This window comes from Heptranchias perlo, chromosome 3, assembly GCF_035084215.1.
Source record: "Heptranchias perlo isolate sHepPer1 chromosome 3, sHepPer1.hap1, whole genome shotgun sequence".
Classification (NCBI taxonomy): domain Eukaryota; kingdom Metazoa; phylum Chordata; class Chondrichthyes; order Hexanchiformes; family Hexanchidae; genus Heptranchias; species Heptranchias perlo.
The window spans coordinates 43200440-43218443 of NC_090327.1; the positions used below are offsets into that span (position 1 = coordinate 43200440).

At 45.9% G+C, this 18004-nt stretch overlaps 1 protein-coding gene across 1 annotated transcript in view; it reads right to left on the reverse strand.

The window, feature by feature from the left end:
- tmem67 (transmembrane protein 67) overlaps nt 1-18004 on the reverse strand; it is a 219944-nt gene that overhangs the window by 166463 nt on the left and 35477 nt on the right. Inside the window, exons 5-8 of the mRNA XM_067979343.1 lie at nt 7698-7764; nt 7231-7305; nt 2440-2502; nt 1822-1982 (exon numbers count right to left, since the gene is read on the reverse strand). Coding sequence (XP_067835444.1) covers nt 1822-1982; nt 2440-2502; nt 7231-7305; nt 7698-7764 — 366 coding nt within the window. The remainder of the gene's footprint in view (nt 1-1821; nt 1983-2439; nt 2503-7230; nt 7306-7697; nt 7765-18004) is intronic.

Here is an 18004-nt window from a genome sequence, read left to right on the forward strand (position 1 = left end):
TCAGCAGTGGAGGGACTGAAGTGAGAACAGAGGCCGGCCATGCTGCAGTGGTGGAAATTAATAGTTTTGATCATGGAGAAGATGTGGGATTTAAGCTCAGTTCAGGTTTAAACAGGACACCAAGACTGCGAATGGTCTGGTTCAGCCTGAGAGAGTGGCTGAAGAAGGGGATAGAGTCAGTGGCAAGTATGCAGAGATTGCAGTGGGGTCTGAAGATATGGGGCTCAATTTTAAAAATGAGCCAGGAAGGGGGCGGGGGTTAAAATTGAGGCCGGGAAGCTCATTAGTATGGGATTCCTGGACATCCTTACGATTTTGACGTAAGGAAGTCTTTTATTTTTTTTGTCGGTTTCAGACGGACAGGAGACTAACCAGGGAGAGGACGAATTCAGGTAAGTCTGCAGGTAAGTATTTGTTTGTATGAATGGGGGGCATGGGTGGGCACAGGGGGCATGGGTGGGCATAGGATGGCACAGGAGTCATGAGTCATGGGGATGGGATCGGGGGTCAGTCACGGGGTGGATGTCAGGATCGGGAGTCATCTTTGTGGTCCGCAATCGTTGAGGCGGAGGATCGGGGGTTGGGGGATGGAGTCGGGAGGGGGAGGATTGGGAGTCGGGGGTCGGAGGATCAGAGTGGGGGGGGGGGGGAGGATCGGGGGAGAGGATTGGGGGTCGGGAGTGGGACGGAGGATCGGGGTTGGGGTTGGGGGGAAGATTGGGGTCGGGGATCAGAGTGGGGGGGAGGATTGGGGGTCAGGGGTCGGAGGTTCGGAGTGGGGGGAGGATCGGTGTCGGGGATTGGAGGATCAGAGTGTGCAGTTGAATTGGGGATCGGAGGATCGGGTCGGGGATTGGAGTGGGGAGGGGAGGATCAGGGGTCTGGGGTGGGTGGGAGGATCAGGGTTGAGGGGGGAGGATTGGGGTCAGGGATCGGAGGATCGGAGTGGGGGGGAGGATCAGGAGTCGGGGGTGGGAGGATCGGAGATGAGGGGAGGATTCGGGTTGGGGGTCTGTGATCGGGGGTTGGGTGTCCGCGATCGTTGTGGGGGGGGTCGGTGCAGGTAGGCTTGTTGGGCCTGGGGGAAGCAATCCTGCTCCTCTGGGCCCACAAGCCGTGCCTTCCTAGGCACCTATCTGTTAGTCTCGGGCCTTCTCACCTCCTTCCACGAGGCATAAAACAGTAGGCCTGGGAATCCCGGCCCCCAGGGGTTGAAATCGGGAAGCCCAGAAAAATGGAGGCCGAAGCCTCCTTTAAAGGTTTTAAGGCCCGACCCGTCTTCTGGGAGTGGGTTGGTTGCCCGCCCCGGTGAAAACGGGAAATGGGCGCGTTGGAGGTCGGTTGGGGGCGGGTCTGAAATGGTAGCAATTTTCAATGCGCCCCCGCCCCCCCACCCGTTTTTCAATGTTAAAATTGAGCCCAAGGTCTTTGTTCTTCCCGATGTTCAGCTGATGGAAGTTGTGATTCATCCAGGACTTGATGTCAGAGAAGCAATCTGACAGCATGGAGAGAAGTGGTGGAGAGGTAGAGCTAGATATCAGCAGTGTACATGTGAACGCTGACCCTCATGCCTGTGGATTATGTCACCAAGTGACAGTATGTAAAAATAGGTTTGTCCCACTGGCAGTGCTAACATCAGTATTCTCATCTAATATTACACTAGTGTCTAAAAAAGAGCAGATAATTTCTCATGCTGAGCCCCAAGAAAAAAACACTTGTTTTAACATATCATTTTACCTGATGATCAAAATATGAAAACACTGGTTGCTCATGAAGGAAATTCAAATTGTTGTCAGTCAACACCAAGTTTTTATAACTTACCAAGAGGATATTGAATGGGTAATTCCAAGGTTTAAAGTTTTCTTAAATATGGTTTGATGAAGTCTACACGCATCATTAGATGCTGTTGCCAAATTTATCGAATTCATGGTCATGACACACATATTCCCTAGGGCCTGGCAAGCAGTAATATTTGCAAATCTCTGAAAATAAAAAAAATTGAACTAAAGTAGTGAATTTGCTAATAAAGGTGGAGCATAATTAATATATCCAATTTAATAATAAAATTCCTCTTACTTCATAAGACTAATTAATGACTCAGTAAATAAGATGCAAGTTTAGCATTTACTGTTTGTGATGTTAGTGTTTGAGCACTTAATGCCTTTTATGACATTCTTTTATCTGCTATTTTAACCAGTTTATTTCAATATATTAATGTCCCTGTCAAAATAGCAAACTGAGGAATGTTATACAAAGCATTCACAAGCTAATATTGAAAGCAATAATTCCTAGATTGCAGATTAGCTTCTACTCTGTCAGAATTAATTTTAAAGGTGTCCATCTCAATTACTTTTTTTTAAACAAAAGTTTAAAGATTTCAAACACTTGTTTAATGATAACAAGCTCACATTAAACTCAAAATGTTTCCCTAAAACTTACCAAACATGTAATAGCTGATGCTTTCAAATGGGTGGCAAACCAAGCAGATAACACCGTTAACCCCTGCAAAGATGAGGAAATAGTCTTAGTAGCTACTTAGAATTATTGCTTCACAATTTCTAAGCAAATACATCTGTGTAATTTTTAATTACCAAGTAATGTCCAAAGTTGTTTCAATATCTTTAAATAAAGCTCTTAAATCAGATTTTATATTACACACTAACACTGTATACACACAATGACATTCTTTTTAGATTTGTAGACATTTAATATTACAATTTTGCATGCTGAAGTTGTTTATTGCGAAATATCCCTACAAGAAGGAAAAAGTAAAATAGCAATACAACACAAAATTTTAAACTTAGTGACAACATTGTGAGAAATAGTGTTGCTGCCTTTGCTAGTGTCGAGAACCAGCTAAAGAGGCTTCGGCAGTGGCTCCAGAGGCAGCAGCAATTCCAACAACAAATATTGAATCTTAAAATAGATAAGGAGAAAAGCACCAATATTCATACAGGAGTAAAAGCAATTAGATATTTTAACAAAAGTTTAAAGTTTTCAAACACTTGTTTAATGATAACAAGCTCACATTGAACTCAAAATGTTTCCCTAAAACTTACCAAATATGTAATAGCTGATGCTTTCAAATGGGTGGCAAACCAAGCAGGTAACACCGTTACCCCTGCAAAGATGATACACACGAGCAAGATTTTCCAATGCATGCTGCGCATTCGACTGGCATAAATCAAGTGACTGACAGTAGAAAATGGGCAGAAATTCTATTCCACTAGAACTCCGCCCACTTTGCATCACATCATTGTATCCAGGTGGTGGAGTCCAGTAGGATCAGAAGCAGCTTCCTCAAACAGTCAGGCACTTTATTTAAGTATTATTTTTGTGATGGGGACATCCTGGACACCGTTTCTTCTGTTCTGGTATACAGGACAACAGATGTAAATCACATCCATGTGAAATGGATGTCCAGAGTTGCTGGGCAGCAGTGGATATATGGAAACTCATAGAAAAGACGATAAAGTCAGATGTATTTCAACCATATCTTCACTAATTTTCTTCATTTATTTTTCATGCTGGTATTTTGGGCCTCATGAGCATTTGTGCCAATTGTTGTAAAAAAAAAATATTTTTGCTCCAGCGCCATTACTGGCACCAATGGTTTTCCCAATCATAATCTCCTAAATATGTCATATTTGGAAGAGTAGAAGGGCCAACACAGGTATGCTAACTGGTCAGGCTGCACAAAGGTGTTCTGTACCTATCCATTGGTAGCTGCAAAACTACATTTGCAGATAGAGTTGAGCACACCTTATATGCTTTGGCACATAATTAATGCATACGGAGGCTCTAAAAGAAGCTAGGAAAGCAGAGTCAATGGTACCACTAAGGTATGTGAATGTCTGACTGACCATACTTTTGGAAGCTTCCTTTAATGCACTGGTATTGCAGTATGCGATGCTTTCAGCAGCATTGTATAAAAGAAGGCATGCCATGCTGGCCAACAGCTTGTGCACAGATTGTCCATACCTGGATTGTTCATTGCAAGCTGGCAATGATCATGTAGAACATGTCTTCACAGATTCCAGGTCATTAAAGAGCTAGATGCAGACTTGTGCCATCCGCTACAAGGACGTCCAGATCATAGAAATTTTTCAACAGAAGAGGGCCATTCAACTAATCATGCCTGTGCTTAAAGGGTTATCCACTTTATTTCATTCTCCTGCCCTTTGCCATACCCCTTTAATTGTTTTTTGAAATATTTATCCACTTCCTTCTTAAAAGCTATTGTGGATTCTGCTTCCATCACAGTTCCTGATGTAGCATTCTATATCCTAACAACTTTCTGTGCAAAAATAATTCCCCTAATCTGGTCCTTTGTTCATTTGGTGGTGATCTTAAATTTATGTTCCTTGGTTAACAATTCATTGACCAGTAGAAATAGTTTTTTCCTTTTGACCTCATGGAAACCACTCAGAATTTGCTTATCTGAACGTAGGGTTCTGCAAGGCTCAGTACTAGGTCCCTTGCTTTTTGTAGTATATATTAATAATTTGGACTTGAGTGTGGGGGACTTGAGCAAGAAATTTGCAGATGATACAAAAATTGGCTGTGTGGTTGATTGTGAGGAGGAAAGCTGTAGACTGCAGGAAGATATCAGTGGACTAGTCAGGTGGGCAGAAAAGTGGCAAATGGAATTCAATCCAGGGAACTGTAAGGTAATGCATTTGGGGAGGGCAAACAAGGCAAGGGAGTACACAATAAATGGGAGGATACTGAGAGGTGTAGAGGAACAGAGGGACCTTGGAGTGCATGACCACAGATCCCTGAAGGTAGCAGGACAAGTAGATAAGGTGGTTAAGAAGGCATACGGGATACTTTCCTTTATTCATTGAGGCATAGAATATAAGAGCAGGGAGACTATGCCACAACTGTATAAAACTTGAGTACTGCGTACAGTTCTGGTCATCATTATAGGAACGATGTGATTGCACTAGAGAGGGTACAGAGGATATTTACAAGGATGTTGCCAGGACTGGAGAATTTTAGCTATGAGAAAAGATTGGATAGGCTGGCGTTGTTTTCTTTGGAACAAAGGAGGCTGAGGGGAGATTTAATTGAGGTGCATAAGATTATGATGGGACTAGATAGAGTGGATAGGAAGGACCGATTTCCCTTAGCAGAGGTGTCAGTGACCAGGGGGCATAGATTTAAAATAATTGGTAAAAGGATTAGAGGGGAGCTGAGGAGAAATGTTTTCATCCAGAGGATGGTGAGGGTCTGGAACTCACTGCCTCAAAGGGTGGTAGAGGCAGAAGCTTTCAACTCATTTAAAAAGTACTTGAATGTGTACGTGAAGTGCCGTAACCTATAGGGCTGTGGAACAAGTGCTGGAAAGTGGGATTAAGCTGGATAGCTCTTTTTCAGCCAGCATGGACATGATGGGCCGAATGGCCTCCTTCTGTGCCGTAACTTTCTATGATTCTATGAACCCCTATGTCTCTGATCTTCAGCTCCTTTTAAAGTCTTAACATCTTTCCTTAATTTTTCCTCCCAAAATATATCAGTTCACATCTTTCTGCATTAAATTTCATTCAAGACCTATAGCTACTATGAAGAATAGAGCAGGCACATCCAGTGATAGTAACAGTCAGCTGGTATGAGGATGGTGCAGTGGAGTGGCACAGAAGGCTATACTCCTTACAAGCCCTTCATGCAGCACCACCTTCACTTCAAAAGACATCAAACATGGGGTCAGGAACCGGGCTGCTCTATCACTTAACTGCAAATTCGAGCATACTCCTTAGGCTTCCTTTCCTTTCATTTTTTTTTGTCTGTCATTTCTTAGTCCCTTCCCGTTCAGCCGTGGTAAAGGCTGTTAGTGGATTCAGATGCCTTCTGAGCCTTTCTAAAGGTTTTGGAATCTTAGTTCCCCTATTCAAACACTATATTTTAATTGTCGGTTTCCCTTTAAATTTCACTTAAATGCAATTCTCCACTCCCAACATTAGTGTGATTCATGCGCCTATTGAAATCTACACCGGAAGCTATGCAAATTAAGCCATCTCAGAAAACTGGCTATTTGAGTCTGCCTAAAATCGGCCACTGAACAGTCAGGTCTAAACTATGCCAATAGCAGAAAATCTAAACTATGGAATTCAGGAACACAACATTAACATTTATCTTGACTCCAAATTGGTTCAGTTGTGATGCAGGTCCTGAGCCCAGATGGCATTACAGTGTTTGGAATGTTTTGTGTGCTAAGCAGACAGGTTTGGCAGAAGTAGCATGCAAATCATGTCAATTTCCAATATCACATGAGGTATTTGTGGCATATTCCATTGTTCATTGAAGGCTGAACAATGGAAGGGAATAATACTTTTTACTATTAGTGGGTCGTCATTTCATCACACAGGATTGGCACCTTGATTGGCACCCCATCCACCATCCTAAACATTTACTCCCTCCACCACCGATGCTCCGTGGCTGCAGTGTGTCCCATCTACAGGATGCACTCAGCAACTCGCCAAGGCTTCTTCGACAGCACTTCCCTAACCCGTGACCTCTACCACTTCAGAAGGACAAGGGCAGCAGGCAAATGGGAACACCACCACCTGCACGTTCCCCTCCAAGTCACACGCCATTACGACTTGGAAATATATTACCGTTCCTTCATCGTCGCTGGGTCAAAATTCTGGAACTCCCTACCTAACTGCACTGTGGGGAAACCTTCACCACACGGACTGCAGCGGTTCAAGAAGGCAGCTCACCACCACCTTCTCAAGGGCAATTAAGGATGGGCAATAAATGCTGGCCTTGCCAGCGACGCCCACATCCCATGAACTAATAAAAAAAGGAGCAATACATGTAAGTGAATTGATACAATGGCTTTTAAAAAAAGATACATACTACAAAATGGAGTGCATGTCACTGTATCAAGTGTTCACTATAAGCAGGTTCCACTGTAGGGAAGCTACAAATTGAGAAAGTACACTGCCAATGCTGCTAAATAATACACTATCTACAAATTCTACAGTTATTTTCTTTGAAGAAAGATCTTTCTTTCTAATTTTCATTACTAAATTTATAAAATTGCTCTTCCTGATAACACATTCCGAATTTCATCTATATCAACAATATTTTCTTCTGGATTATTCCTAAATGAATTAAGTAGTCACCCATACATAAGTATGCAGTTCCAATAATTGTAAAGAAGCTAGACCTAGATTAAGTATTCATCTGTTTTAGGTACCATTTATTAGGCTTCATTATACTTACTTGTGCATAGAAAATATTGGTAACAACTGAGGTGATCAAGCGCTTCGGATCAGCAAGAAAGCATAATCCTCCCGTCTAGAATGAAAGAGACGCAATAGTAGTATTAGTTCAACTTATTATAGGTTCTTCTCTCAGGTTTGTTCTTCAGCTAAGCATATTATTCTAAATATTCATATCCTGAATTAAAAACCACACTATATTGCAATAGAACCAAAAATAAAATAGAAATATTTAAGAGCTTTTGCAATTCTTATTTCTCTTGTGCAGGTGACGTTACTGTGCACAGATATTTATGCGTGTGTGTGCATAACTGACAATGTCACTTTTCTTATTATGTAGGTTTCTAATCCACCACTTCATGCATTATATGAATACACAGAAATACACATAGAAGCAAACTTTACCTCTATCAGTTACAATAGCGTACAACACACTTACGAATTAATTTTAGAATAACTTTTGCTTACCAAAATATTTGTCTGGCAATCACAAGATTGTGTGGTCTTGATAAATGTTTCATGACATCTGATACAGCTGACAGGAGAAGGAGAACAATTAAGATTATTTTAAGGAAATACTCCTCTCCCATCTGCAGCCCTCTGCGCAGACACTACATCAAATTTAGATTGCTTAGAGTTGTCCAATGCCCAATTGCAGAAAACAGACTTCAGTCAATTCCCAAACATATATTGGATCATTCACAATTGCAACAAAAAGACCCATATAAAAAAATAATAGTAGTTAGGTCTGCTCTTCTAGTAAGTGTAAAACAAATATACTCAGGAACTTTTAGCAAGCCATAAATTCTTAATCTTGAACTTTAATTTATCAAACGTATAGGGGCCGATTTTAAAATGGAATTTGCGGATGCGTTGGGGACAGAGGGACAGCGGAAATCGGGAAAATCCCGAGTGGGTATGGAAGCCAGCTCCAACCTGCCGACTTCTGGGTTGCACACAGACGCATCCTGAAGCGTGCACGCACCTGTGTGCGTGCACGCTTCAGGATTCCGGAAGTCCTGCCGGCAATTAAAGCCGGCGGGACGATATTTAAATCAGTTTTTAAGATTGTTGATCTTGTTGAAGTACTTAATTTTGTGGAGATTGAGGCAGGGGAACGATTTTCATTCAGCCTTAGCATGTTTCCTGTGTTGTGGGAAACACTCAATGTCATAGGAGACATGTTTCAGGCAGCAGTCAGTTGGACATTTAAATGCCTGTTTGACAGATGGGGATAAAAGGTGAGTTATTGCAGCAGTGCACTCAGTTCTCTCAGACAATTTTTTGGCTGGGAGATCTTTGTGTTTCGATTGAAAATTCTTGGTTTATACTCAGAATTGTTCTGTTTACACATATTTACCAACTTTCCGGATCCCCTCAAACTGACACCATCAGGATGGGGGGGGGGGGCGCAATGGCTGCATTCACCACTACATCCGAGGACAAGCAACATCACCATCCTCGCCAGGCATGGCGTGCACTTCCGCCACTTGGAGCTCCGCCACACAGTGTTGCATCACAGGCACCTGCACAAGAGCACAGAGGGCAACAACACAGATAGCGCCGTCGCAGGAGGCACTACCCTCGCCACAGGATCTACAGACCAAGGCTCAGCTTCCTGGACCTCTCTGAGGTGCAGTGTATATGGAGGCTGAGAGTGAGTCGCCAGGTGGTTGCAGACATCTGCAGCCTCCTTCATGCCGAGCTGCACCCAACTGGGCCTGGCGGCATCTCATTACCCGTCGCTGTTAAAGTCACCACTGCCCTCAATTTCTTTGCCTCCGGATCATTCCAGGTGCCACCGGGAACATCGCCGGGGTCTCTCAGTCGTCTGCACACAAGTGCATAAAGCAGGTCACCGACAGCTTGCTTCGCAGGGCCTGGCAATATGTCAACTTCCCCATGGACAGCCAGACAGAGAGGGCAGTGGGATTCCACTCTGTGGCTGGCTTCCCACCGGTGCAGGGTGCAATCGATTGCACCCATATAGCAATACGAGCACCTCCACATGAGCTAGGACTGTTCATCAACAGAAAGAAGTATCACACCATCAACGCTCAGCTCATTTGTGACCACCACAAAAGATTCCTTCACTCGTGCGTCAGATTCCCTGGCAGCTGCCACGATTCCTTCATTCTGAGGGAATCCAACATCCCGCCCCTCTTCCACGCACCAAACACCCTTAAGGGTTGGCTCCACGGAAACAAGGAATATCCCCTCTGAGGAACCCCATCAGCGAGCAACAGTGTTGAAAAGATGACTGCCACATCGCCAACAGGTCTATAATTCAACATGCGATACGGCTGTTTAAGATGCAATTTTGGTGCCTCGATCTGGGGGAGCGCTTCAATATGCACCAGAGAGAGTGAGTCGCATTATAGTAGTATGTTGTTTCCTGCACAACATGGCAAAACAGACAGGGGTACCGCTTGAGGAGGCCCCATCCACATCTGTCATCCACGTTGAAGAGGAGGAGGAGGAGGAGGATGAACCCATGGGCAGAGCAGCTGCTCACCTGGCTGCTCGTGAGGCCAGGGAGTCACTGATATAAGAAGAGTCCAGTCCTCACACCACCTGGAAAGAACAGAGCCAACACCAGCCGCCTCCCCCCTGCCTCCCTGCACAAAACAGTCCTGCAACTACACATACACCCACTGTAAAGTGACCCACTGGGTGGCACTGATTGTCGCCGTTCATTGTGAAGCTCATGAAAGAGCACTATCACAAAAGCCAGTCAAGAAAGGCTAAGACGTGGCAGTAGTGGTAAGAATGATAACTTTTAATTTGAATATAACACAATCCAAATATAAATGAAAAACATGACAGTCTGTTAGACACCCTTGTGCATTGCCTTCGTGCTCACAAATCCTTAGCCTTTCTCATCCTACTGGTTAATGTGGTGCTTCCCCTGTGGCTGCAGCAGAGGTAGGCAGGTTGCTCATGTTCATGCTCTGACCGCTTAGATGCTTTCGGCCTACGCCCTCTGGGTTTTGGAGCCCATGAGGGCCCCTCCAAAGACTGCTCCACCTGCACAGGGGCAGACTCGGCCACCTGGACAGGAGGCAGCATTGCAGGTACTGGTTGAGAGGGCGGCAAAGGGTGAGAAGTGGGAGCACTTTGAGTGGTATCCCCACGTCCATGTCTCCTTTCGCGATCATCCCTCCCCTGCGCTAGGCCCACATCACTCCTACCACCCTGCTGGACAACAATTTGGAGGACATGTACAATGCATTGGAAGCCAAGTCGTAAAGTTTCTGTCTGCCTGTTTAAGGCTGCAGAATGTTGTTCACCCTGAGTCCAAACAGCCGTTATCAGGGCCTGAATGGACTCATCTGTGAGCCGTGCTGGAAGCTCAATGGAGGCTAGCCTTCTCTCCATCGCAGACATTCCCGTACTTACCTTTGCCACCATACCACTAATGCAGAGGTTGGACTCCTCCATCGTCTGGGCTATTGTGGAGAGATTGCGTGGTACCCGTTCCAGTACCTCACAAATGTGCTGCTGTCCCTCAATCATTCTCCTTTTAAAGGATGGCCCCTGGGGTTCAGCATCAGGGTCTAGCTGAGCAGAGTCTGGAGAGGAGTGTCCCCACCGACGCGGACTCTCCACAGCTGCCCCTGCCACCAATGTCTGCTCGTGCTCACTTGTGTGTGGTGACACACCAGGTGCCAACTCAACTGACTGACTACTAGGACCCACCAAGGTGTGAGCATCTGAGCTGGTGGATGGCTCGCTTTGCTGTTACGATGCACCCTCTGAGGCTGGGAGCTCCTCTGAGGAATCACCCTCTCCCGCCACTGCAGTTGCTGAAGGACCTGCAAGAGAACAGACGGCAATATTAAGCATCATCACAGATGTGTCATGTTGCGATGAACATACTGAGATGTTCAACATGCCAATCATTGTTAACATCAATTCATGTTGTGTGTGATGAACTTTAAAGTTGTGTCACCAGACATTTGTGGGTGCCAGTTTCGGCGTCCCTGACGGACAGGCACTCAAGAGTGCGGCTGATCTCCAGGGCCTTCTGCTCCGAGTCTGTGAGGAACACTATTTGTTGTGGCCCCCCTCCGGTCCTTGCCCTCTCGCATGCATTTTGCGGTCTCTTCTCCTAGAAGGGGAGAAATTACATACGTGTGAGTGAGCGATGGTGAAGAGACCAATTGGTGAATGCATTGCTTTGGGTGAGGCTGACCGTGAAAGAGGTGCATCAGAGGGTGAGTATAAGACGGAGAAATCACATTGGATCAGGATTGGGGTGAGTGGTAGTGGTGGGGTGACAAATGGGGAGGTGAGGAAGTGCTCAGGAAGTGCAGGTAAGTTGATGATTAGTCTTAAGTGGGTGTGAGGAGTGATGTGATAGAGTAGTCTTGGCAATGTAGCATGAGTTGGGGGTGGGGAGGTGATGTGCACCACGGAATGCAGGAGAATCAATAAGTTTACTCACTTTTGCTGACCTAGTTAGGTCATTGAACCGCTTCCTGCAATGGACCCAGGTGCGGGAGATGTTGCTGCTGCTGGTCACTTCCTCTGCCACCTTGAGCTAGGCCTTCTTGGTGGCAGAGGCAGGGCACTTCCTTCGGTCAGCAGGGTAAAACACTTTCCTCCTCCTCCTCACTCCGGTCAGTAGCAGCTGAAGTGAGGCATCACTAAATCTTGGAGCAGCCTTGCCTCTGTGCTGCTCCATTGTGTATTTTGGTGTTTGCTCCAACAAAAGCCTTTGGAGCAATGGCCCTTTAAGTAGAGCCGCTCCAGCTGTCTGCCTGTCATGCGGGTGCGCAGTCCGCCTGCTGCGCAGCTTTCAGACGGCACACCCGGAAGCCATATTAACGGGCACCAATTGAGTTGCGATAGTGCAGGGAAAGTAAGTTGTTATTTTTCATGTTTGCTGCGCACTCATTGACCGCACCCACCCTGCACCCCCCCACCGCCGCTGGATCCTGGCACCCTTTCAAAATCGAGCCCATCGTGTCTCCTATTTTTTATTCGTTCATGGGATGTGGGCATCGCTGGCATGGCCAGCATTGATTGCCCATCCCTAATTGCCGTTGAGAAGGTGGTGGTGTGCCACCTTCTTGAACCGCTGCAGTCCATGTGGTGAAGGTTCTCCCACAGTGCTGTTAGGAAGGGAGTTCCAGGATTTTGACCCAGCGACGATGAAGGAACGGCGATATATTTCCAAGTCGTAATGGTGTGTGACTTGGAGAGGAACATGCAGGTGGTGTTGTTCCCATGTGCCTGCTGCCCTTGTCCTTCTCGGTGCTAGAGGTCACGGGTTTGGGAGGTGCTGTCGAAGAAGCCGTGGCGAGTTGCTACAGTGCATCCTGTGGATGGTACACACTGCAGCCACGGTGCGCCGGTGGTGGAGGCAGCGAATGTTTAGAGTGGTCGATAGAGTGCCAATCAAGCGGGCCTCTTTGTCCTGGGTGGTGTCGAGCTTCTTGAGTGTTGTTGGAGCTACACTCATCCAGGCAAATGGAGAGTATTCGATCACACTCCTGACTTGTGCCTTGTAGATGGTGGAAAGGCTTTGGGGAGTCAGGAGGTGAGTCACTCGCCACAGAATACCCAGCCTCTGACCTGCTCTTGTAGCCACAGTATTTATGTGGCCGGTCCAGTTAAGTTTCTGGTCAATGGTGACCCTCAGGATGTTGATGGTGGGGAGTCAGCAATGGTAATGGCGTTGAATGTCAAGGGGAGGTGGTTAGACTCTCTCTTGTTGGAGATAATTGTAAACAATTTTACAACACCAAGTTATAGTCCAGCAATTTTATTTTAAATTCACAAGCTTGTGAATTTAAAATAAAATTGCTGGACTATAACTTGGTGTTGTAAAATTGTTTACAATTGTCAACCCCAGTCCATCACCGGCATCTCCACATCATTGTTGGAGATAGTCATTGCCTGGCACTTGTCTGGCATGAATGTTACTTGCCACTTATCAGCCCAAGCCTGGATGTTGTCAGGAGTAAAGAAGTAATGGTAAAAAAGAAAGAACTTTCATTTATATAGCACCTTTGAGGACCTCAGGACGATCCAAAGTGCTTTACAGCCAATGACACAGTTAGAGTACTGCTTGCAATTTTGAGAGCCTATTATAAAAGGGATTAAAGCCATCCTGTTTAGATTCACTAGGATGATGCCGGGGTTGGAAACGATGGTTATGAGAAGAGATTTGAGATACTGCAACTATTTCCACTGGAGCAGGGAAAGCTAAGAGGAGATTTAATAGAGGTTCTTAAATTTATGAAGAATTTTGATAAGATTGAATAGGGAAGGACTGTTTTCTCTGGGGAGTCAGTAAAGTGAGGTCATCAATTTAAAATGATCATAAAGAGAGCGGTTAGGAGAAATTTCTTTACACAGAGGATTGTTAGAGCATGGACTGCTTTGCCTCATGGGGTGGTTGAGGCAGAGTTCATTGTGTCTTTTAAGGGTGAATTAAATAAATATTTGAAGTAGAGGACGATACAAGACTATGGAGAGAGAACGGGGCAGTGGGATTAGTTTTGGATTTCCAAAGACACGACAGCTCCCTTCTGTGCTATAAACTTATGGGTGCAGAAGAGATTTACCAGAATGATTCCAGGGATAAGGGATTTCAGTTATGTGGATAGACTGGAGAAGCTGGGATTGTTCTCCTTAGAGCAGAGAAGGTTGAGAGGAGATTTGATAGAGGTGTTCAAAATCATGAAGGGTCTAGACAGAGTAGATAGAGAGAAACTGTTCCCATTGGTGGAAGGGTCAAGAACCAGAGGACATGGATTTAAGGTGATTGGCAAAAGAACCAAAGGTGACATGAGGAAAAACTTTTTTACCTAACGAGTAGTTATGATCTGGAATGAACTGCTTGAGCGGGTAGCAGAGGCAGATTCAATTGTGGCTTTGAAAAGGGAATGGATAAGTACTTGAAGAGAAAAAATTTACAGGGCTACTGGGATAGGGCAGGGGAGTGTGACTAGCTGGATTGCTCTTGCAGAGAGCCGGCACGGACTCGATGGGCTGAATGGCCTCCTTCCGTGCTGTAACCATTCTATGATTCTATGGTTTTGGTGTACAAAACCCTGCCCAATTTTCCATCCCCATCCCTACCCACCCAGCGCCATTGTGAAACTGGTGGAAAGCAAGTCGAAAATCCTGCTCACAGTGTTGACATTTTGGGCATTCTGTTGAAAGTTTTAGTTGTGATTGGGTTTCTTTGTCTGATGAAATAGCATTGAATTTATAATTACACTTTTATTAGTTCATTGAGCAACCACGTCATCATCAATAAGTAAACTTCTAAAATAGAGATTTTAATTTTTATCTTTTTCTTTTCCAATTGAGCTTTTCAATAAATAGCAATTGCATCAAACATTCCAGTTATGGATGTTTATCCAGTCCTTCTGAACAGGCAAACAGAGAATGTATGACAGAACCACCTATGTCATAAATGTTTGACATTTAAGTGCAAATTCAGCAAGTCATATTCAGCAGGAAATATATGTTGTAATTACAGCATTGCACTTGCCTTTGGAGGCAGGGAACACCACCATAGCAGAAGGCGGCTCACCACTACCTTCTCAAGGGCAATTAGGGATGGGCAATAAAGCTGGCTTTGCCAGCGGAGCCCACATCCCATGAACAAATAAAAAAAAGATACTTTTACTCATGCTTCTAGAAGAAGCATTGCCTCCAACATAATTGCCTCAGGCACGCAGTCAGAGGTACAGGTGACATTTCTAAAGTTGGTCTAGCTGCTGAAGAAATTGTCCTGCAATGATACTGGAGGCTGGTGTTAGAGAACCATTTCAGGAAACTTTCTCCGATATAAATGGGCCATTAATAATCCACCAATACTAAATATCAGTGTGAATGTATCTCTTCTACAAATTAATTTTACTAGCATGGCATGTATGTGTGAGGAATCATACCTTTCAGCCAACGTCCCAGACTCTTCCATTACCATCCCTGGGTATGTCCTGTCCCACCGGCAGGAAAGACCCACCAGAGGTGGCGGTACAGTGGTATACAGTCAGGAGGGAGTGGTCCTGGGAGTCTTCAACATTGACTCCGGACCCCATGAAATCTCATGGCATCAGGTCAAACATGGGCAAGGAAACCTCCTGCTGATTACCACCTACCGCCCTCCCTCAGCTGATAAATCAGTCCTCCTCCATGTTGAGCACCACTTGGAGGAAGCACTGAGGGTAGCAAGGGCATAGAATGTACTCTGGGTGGGGGACTTCAATGTCCATCACCAAGAGTGGTTCAGTAGCACCACTACTGACCGAGCTGGTCGAGTCCTTAAGGACATAATTGCCAGACTGGGCCTGCGGCAGGTGGTGAGCGAACCAACACGAGGGAAAAACTTACTTTACCTCGTCCTCACCAATCTACCTGTCGCAGATGCATCTGTCCATGACAGTATTGGTAGGAGTGACCACCGCACAGTCCTTGTGGAGACGAAGTCCTGTCTTCACACTGAGGACACCATCCAATGAGTTGTGTGGTACTATCACCATGCTAAATGGGATAGATTCAGAACAGATCTAGCAGCTCAATACTGGGCATCCATGAGGCGATGTGGACCATCAGGAGCAGCAGAATTGTATTCCAGCACAATCTGCAACCGCATGGCCCGGCATATTTCTCACTCTACCATTACCAACAAGCCAGGAGATCAACCCTGGTTCAATGAGGAGTGTAGAAGAGCATGTCAGGAGCAGCACCAGGCATACCTAAAAATGAGGTGCCAACCTGGTGAAGCTACAACTCAGGACTACATGCATGCTAAACAGTGGAAGCAACATGCTATAGACAGAGCTAAGCGATTCCACAACCAACGGATCAGATCAAAGCTCTGCAGTCCTGCCACATCCAGTCGTGAATGGTGGTGGACAATTAAACAACTAACGGGAGGAGGAGGCTCTGTAAAAATTCCCATCCGCAATGATGGCAGAGTCCAGCACGTGAGTGCAAAAGACAAGGCTGAAGCATTTGCAACCATCTTCAGCCAGAAGTGCCGAGTGGATGATCCATCTCGGCCTCCTCCCGATGTCCCCACCATCACAGAATCCAGTCTTCAGCCAATTCAATTCACTCCACGTGATATCAAGAAACGGCTGTGTGCACTGGATACAACAAAGGCTATGGGCCCCAACAACATCCCGGCTGTAATGCTGAAGACTTGTGCTCTAGAACGAGCCGCGCCTCTAGCCCAGCTGTTCCAGTACAGCTACAACACTGGCATCTACCCGACAATGTGGAAAATTGCCCAGGTATGTCCTGTCGACAAAAAGCAGGACAAATCCAATCCGGCCAATCACTGCCCGATCAGTCTACTCTCAATCATCAGGAAAGTGATGGAAGGTGTTGTCGACAGTGCTTTCAAGCGGCACTTACTCACCAGTAACCTACTCACCGATGCTCACTTTGGGTTCCGCCTGGACCACTCGGCACCAGACCACATTACAGCCTTGGTCCAAACATGGACAAAAGAGCTGAATTCCAGAGGTGAGGTGAGAGTGACTGTCCTTGACATCAAGGCAGCATTTAACCAAGTGTGGCACCAAGGAGCCCTAGGAAAATTGAAGTCAATGGGAATTGGGAAAAACTCTCCAGTGCCTGGAGTCATACCTAGCACAATTGTCGTGGTTGTTGGAGACCAATCATCTCTGCCCCAGGACACTGCTGCAGGAGTTCCTCAGGGCAGTGTTCTAGGCCCAAACATCTTCAGCTGCTTCATCAATCTCCTTCCTCCATCATAAGGTCAGAAATGGGGATGCTCGCTGATGATTGCACAGTGTTCAGTTCCATTCGTAACCCCTCAGATGATGAAGCAGTCTGAGCCCGCATGCAGCAAGACCTGGACAACATCCAGGCTTGGGCTGATACGTGGCAAGTAACATTCGTGCCAGACAAGTGCCAGGCAATGACCATCTCCAACAAGAAAGAGTCTAACCACCTCCCCTTGACATATGACGGCATTGCCATCGCCGAATCCCCCACCATCAACATCCTGAGGGTCACCATTGACCAGAAACTTAACTGGACCAGCCACATAAATACTGTGGCTATAAGAGCAGGTCAGAGGATGGGTATTCTGTGGCAAGTGACTCATCTCCTGACTCCCCAAAGCTTTTCCATCATCTACAAGGCACAAGCCAGGAGTGTGATGGAATACTCTCCACTTGCCTGGATAAGAGCAGCTCCAACAACACTCAAGAAGCTCCACACCATCCAGGACAAAGAGGCCCACTTGATTGGCACCCCATCGACCACCCTAAACATTCACTCCCTCCACCACCGGCGCACCGTGGCTGCAGTGTGTACTATCCACAGGATGCACTGCAGCAACTCACCAAGGCTTCTTCGACAGCACCTCCCAAACCTGTGACCTCTGGCACACCTAGAAGGACAAGGGCAGCAGGCATACGGGAACGTTCCCCTCTAAGTCACACACCATCCCGACTTGGAAATATATCGCTGTTCCTTCATCGTCGCTGGATCAAAATCCTGGAACTCCCTTCCTAACAGCACTGTGGGAGAACCTTCACCACACGGACTGCAGTGGTTCAAGGCGGCAGCTCACCACCACCTTCTCAACGGCAAGTAGGGATGGGCAATCAATGCTGGCCTTGCCAGCGACGCCCACATCCCATGAACGAATATAATAAAAATCTCCTACACTCAATGCCCCTATTTATTTTCTGATAATTGCAAGGAAAGATCTGAATATTCTGCTATTGGCACAAATTGACCAATTATATACCTATTACATTTTCTATCAGGTT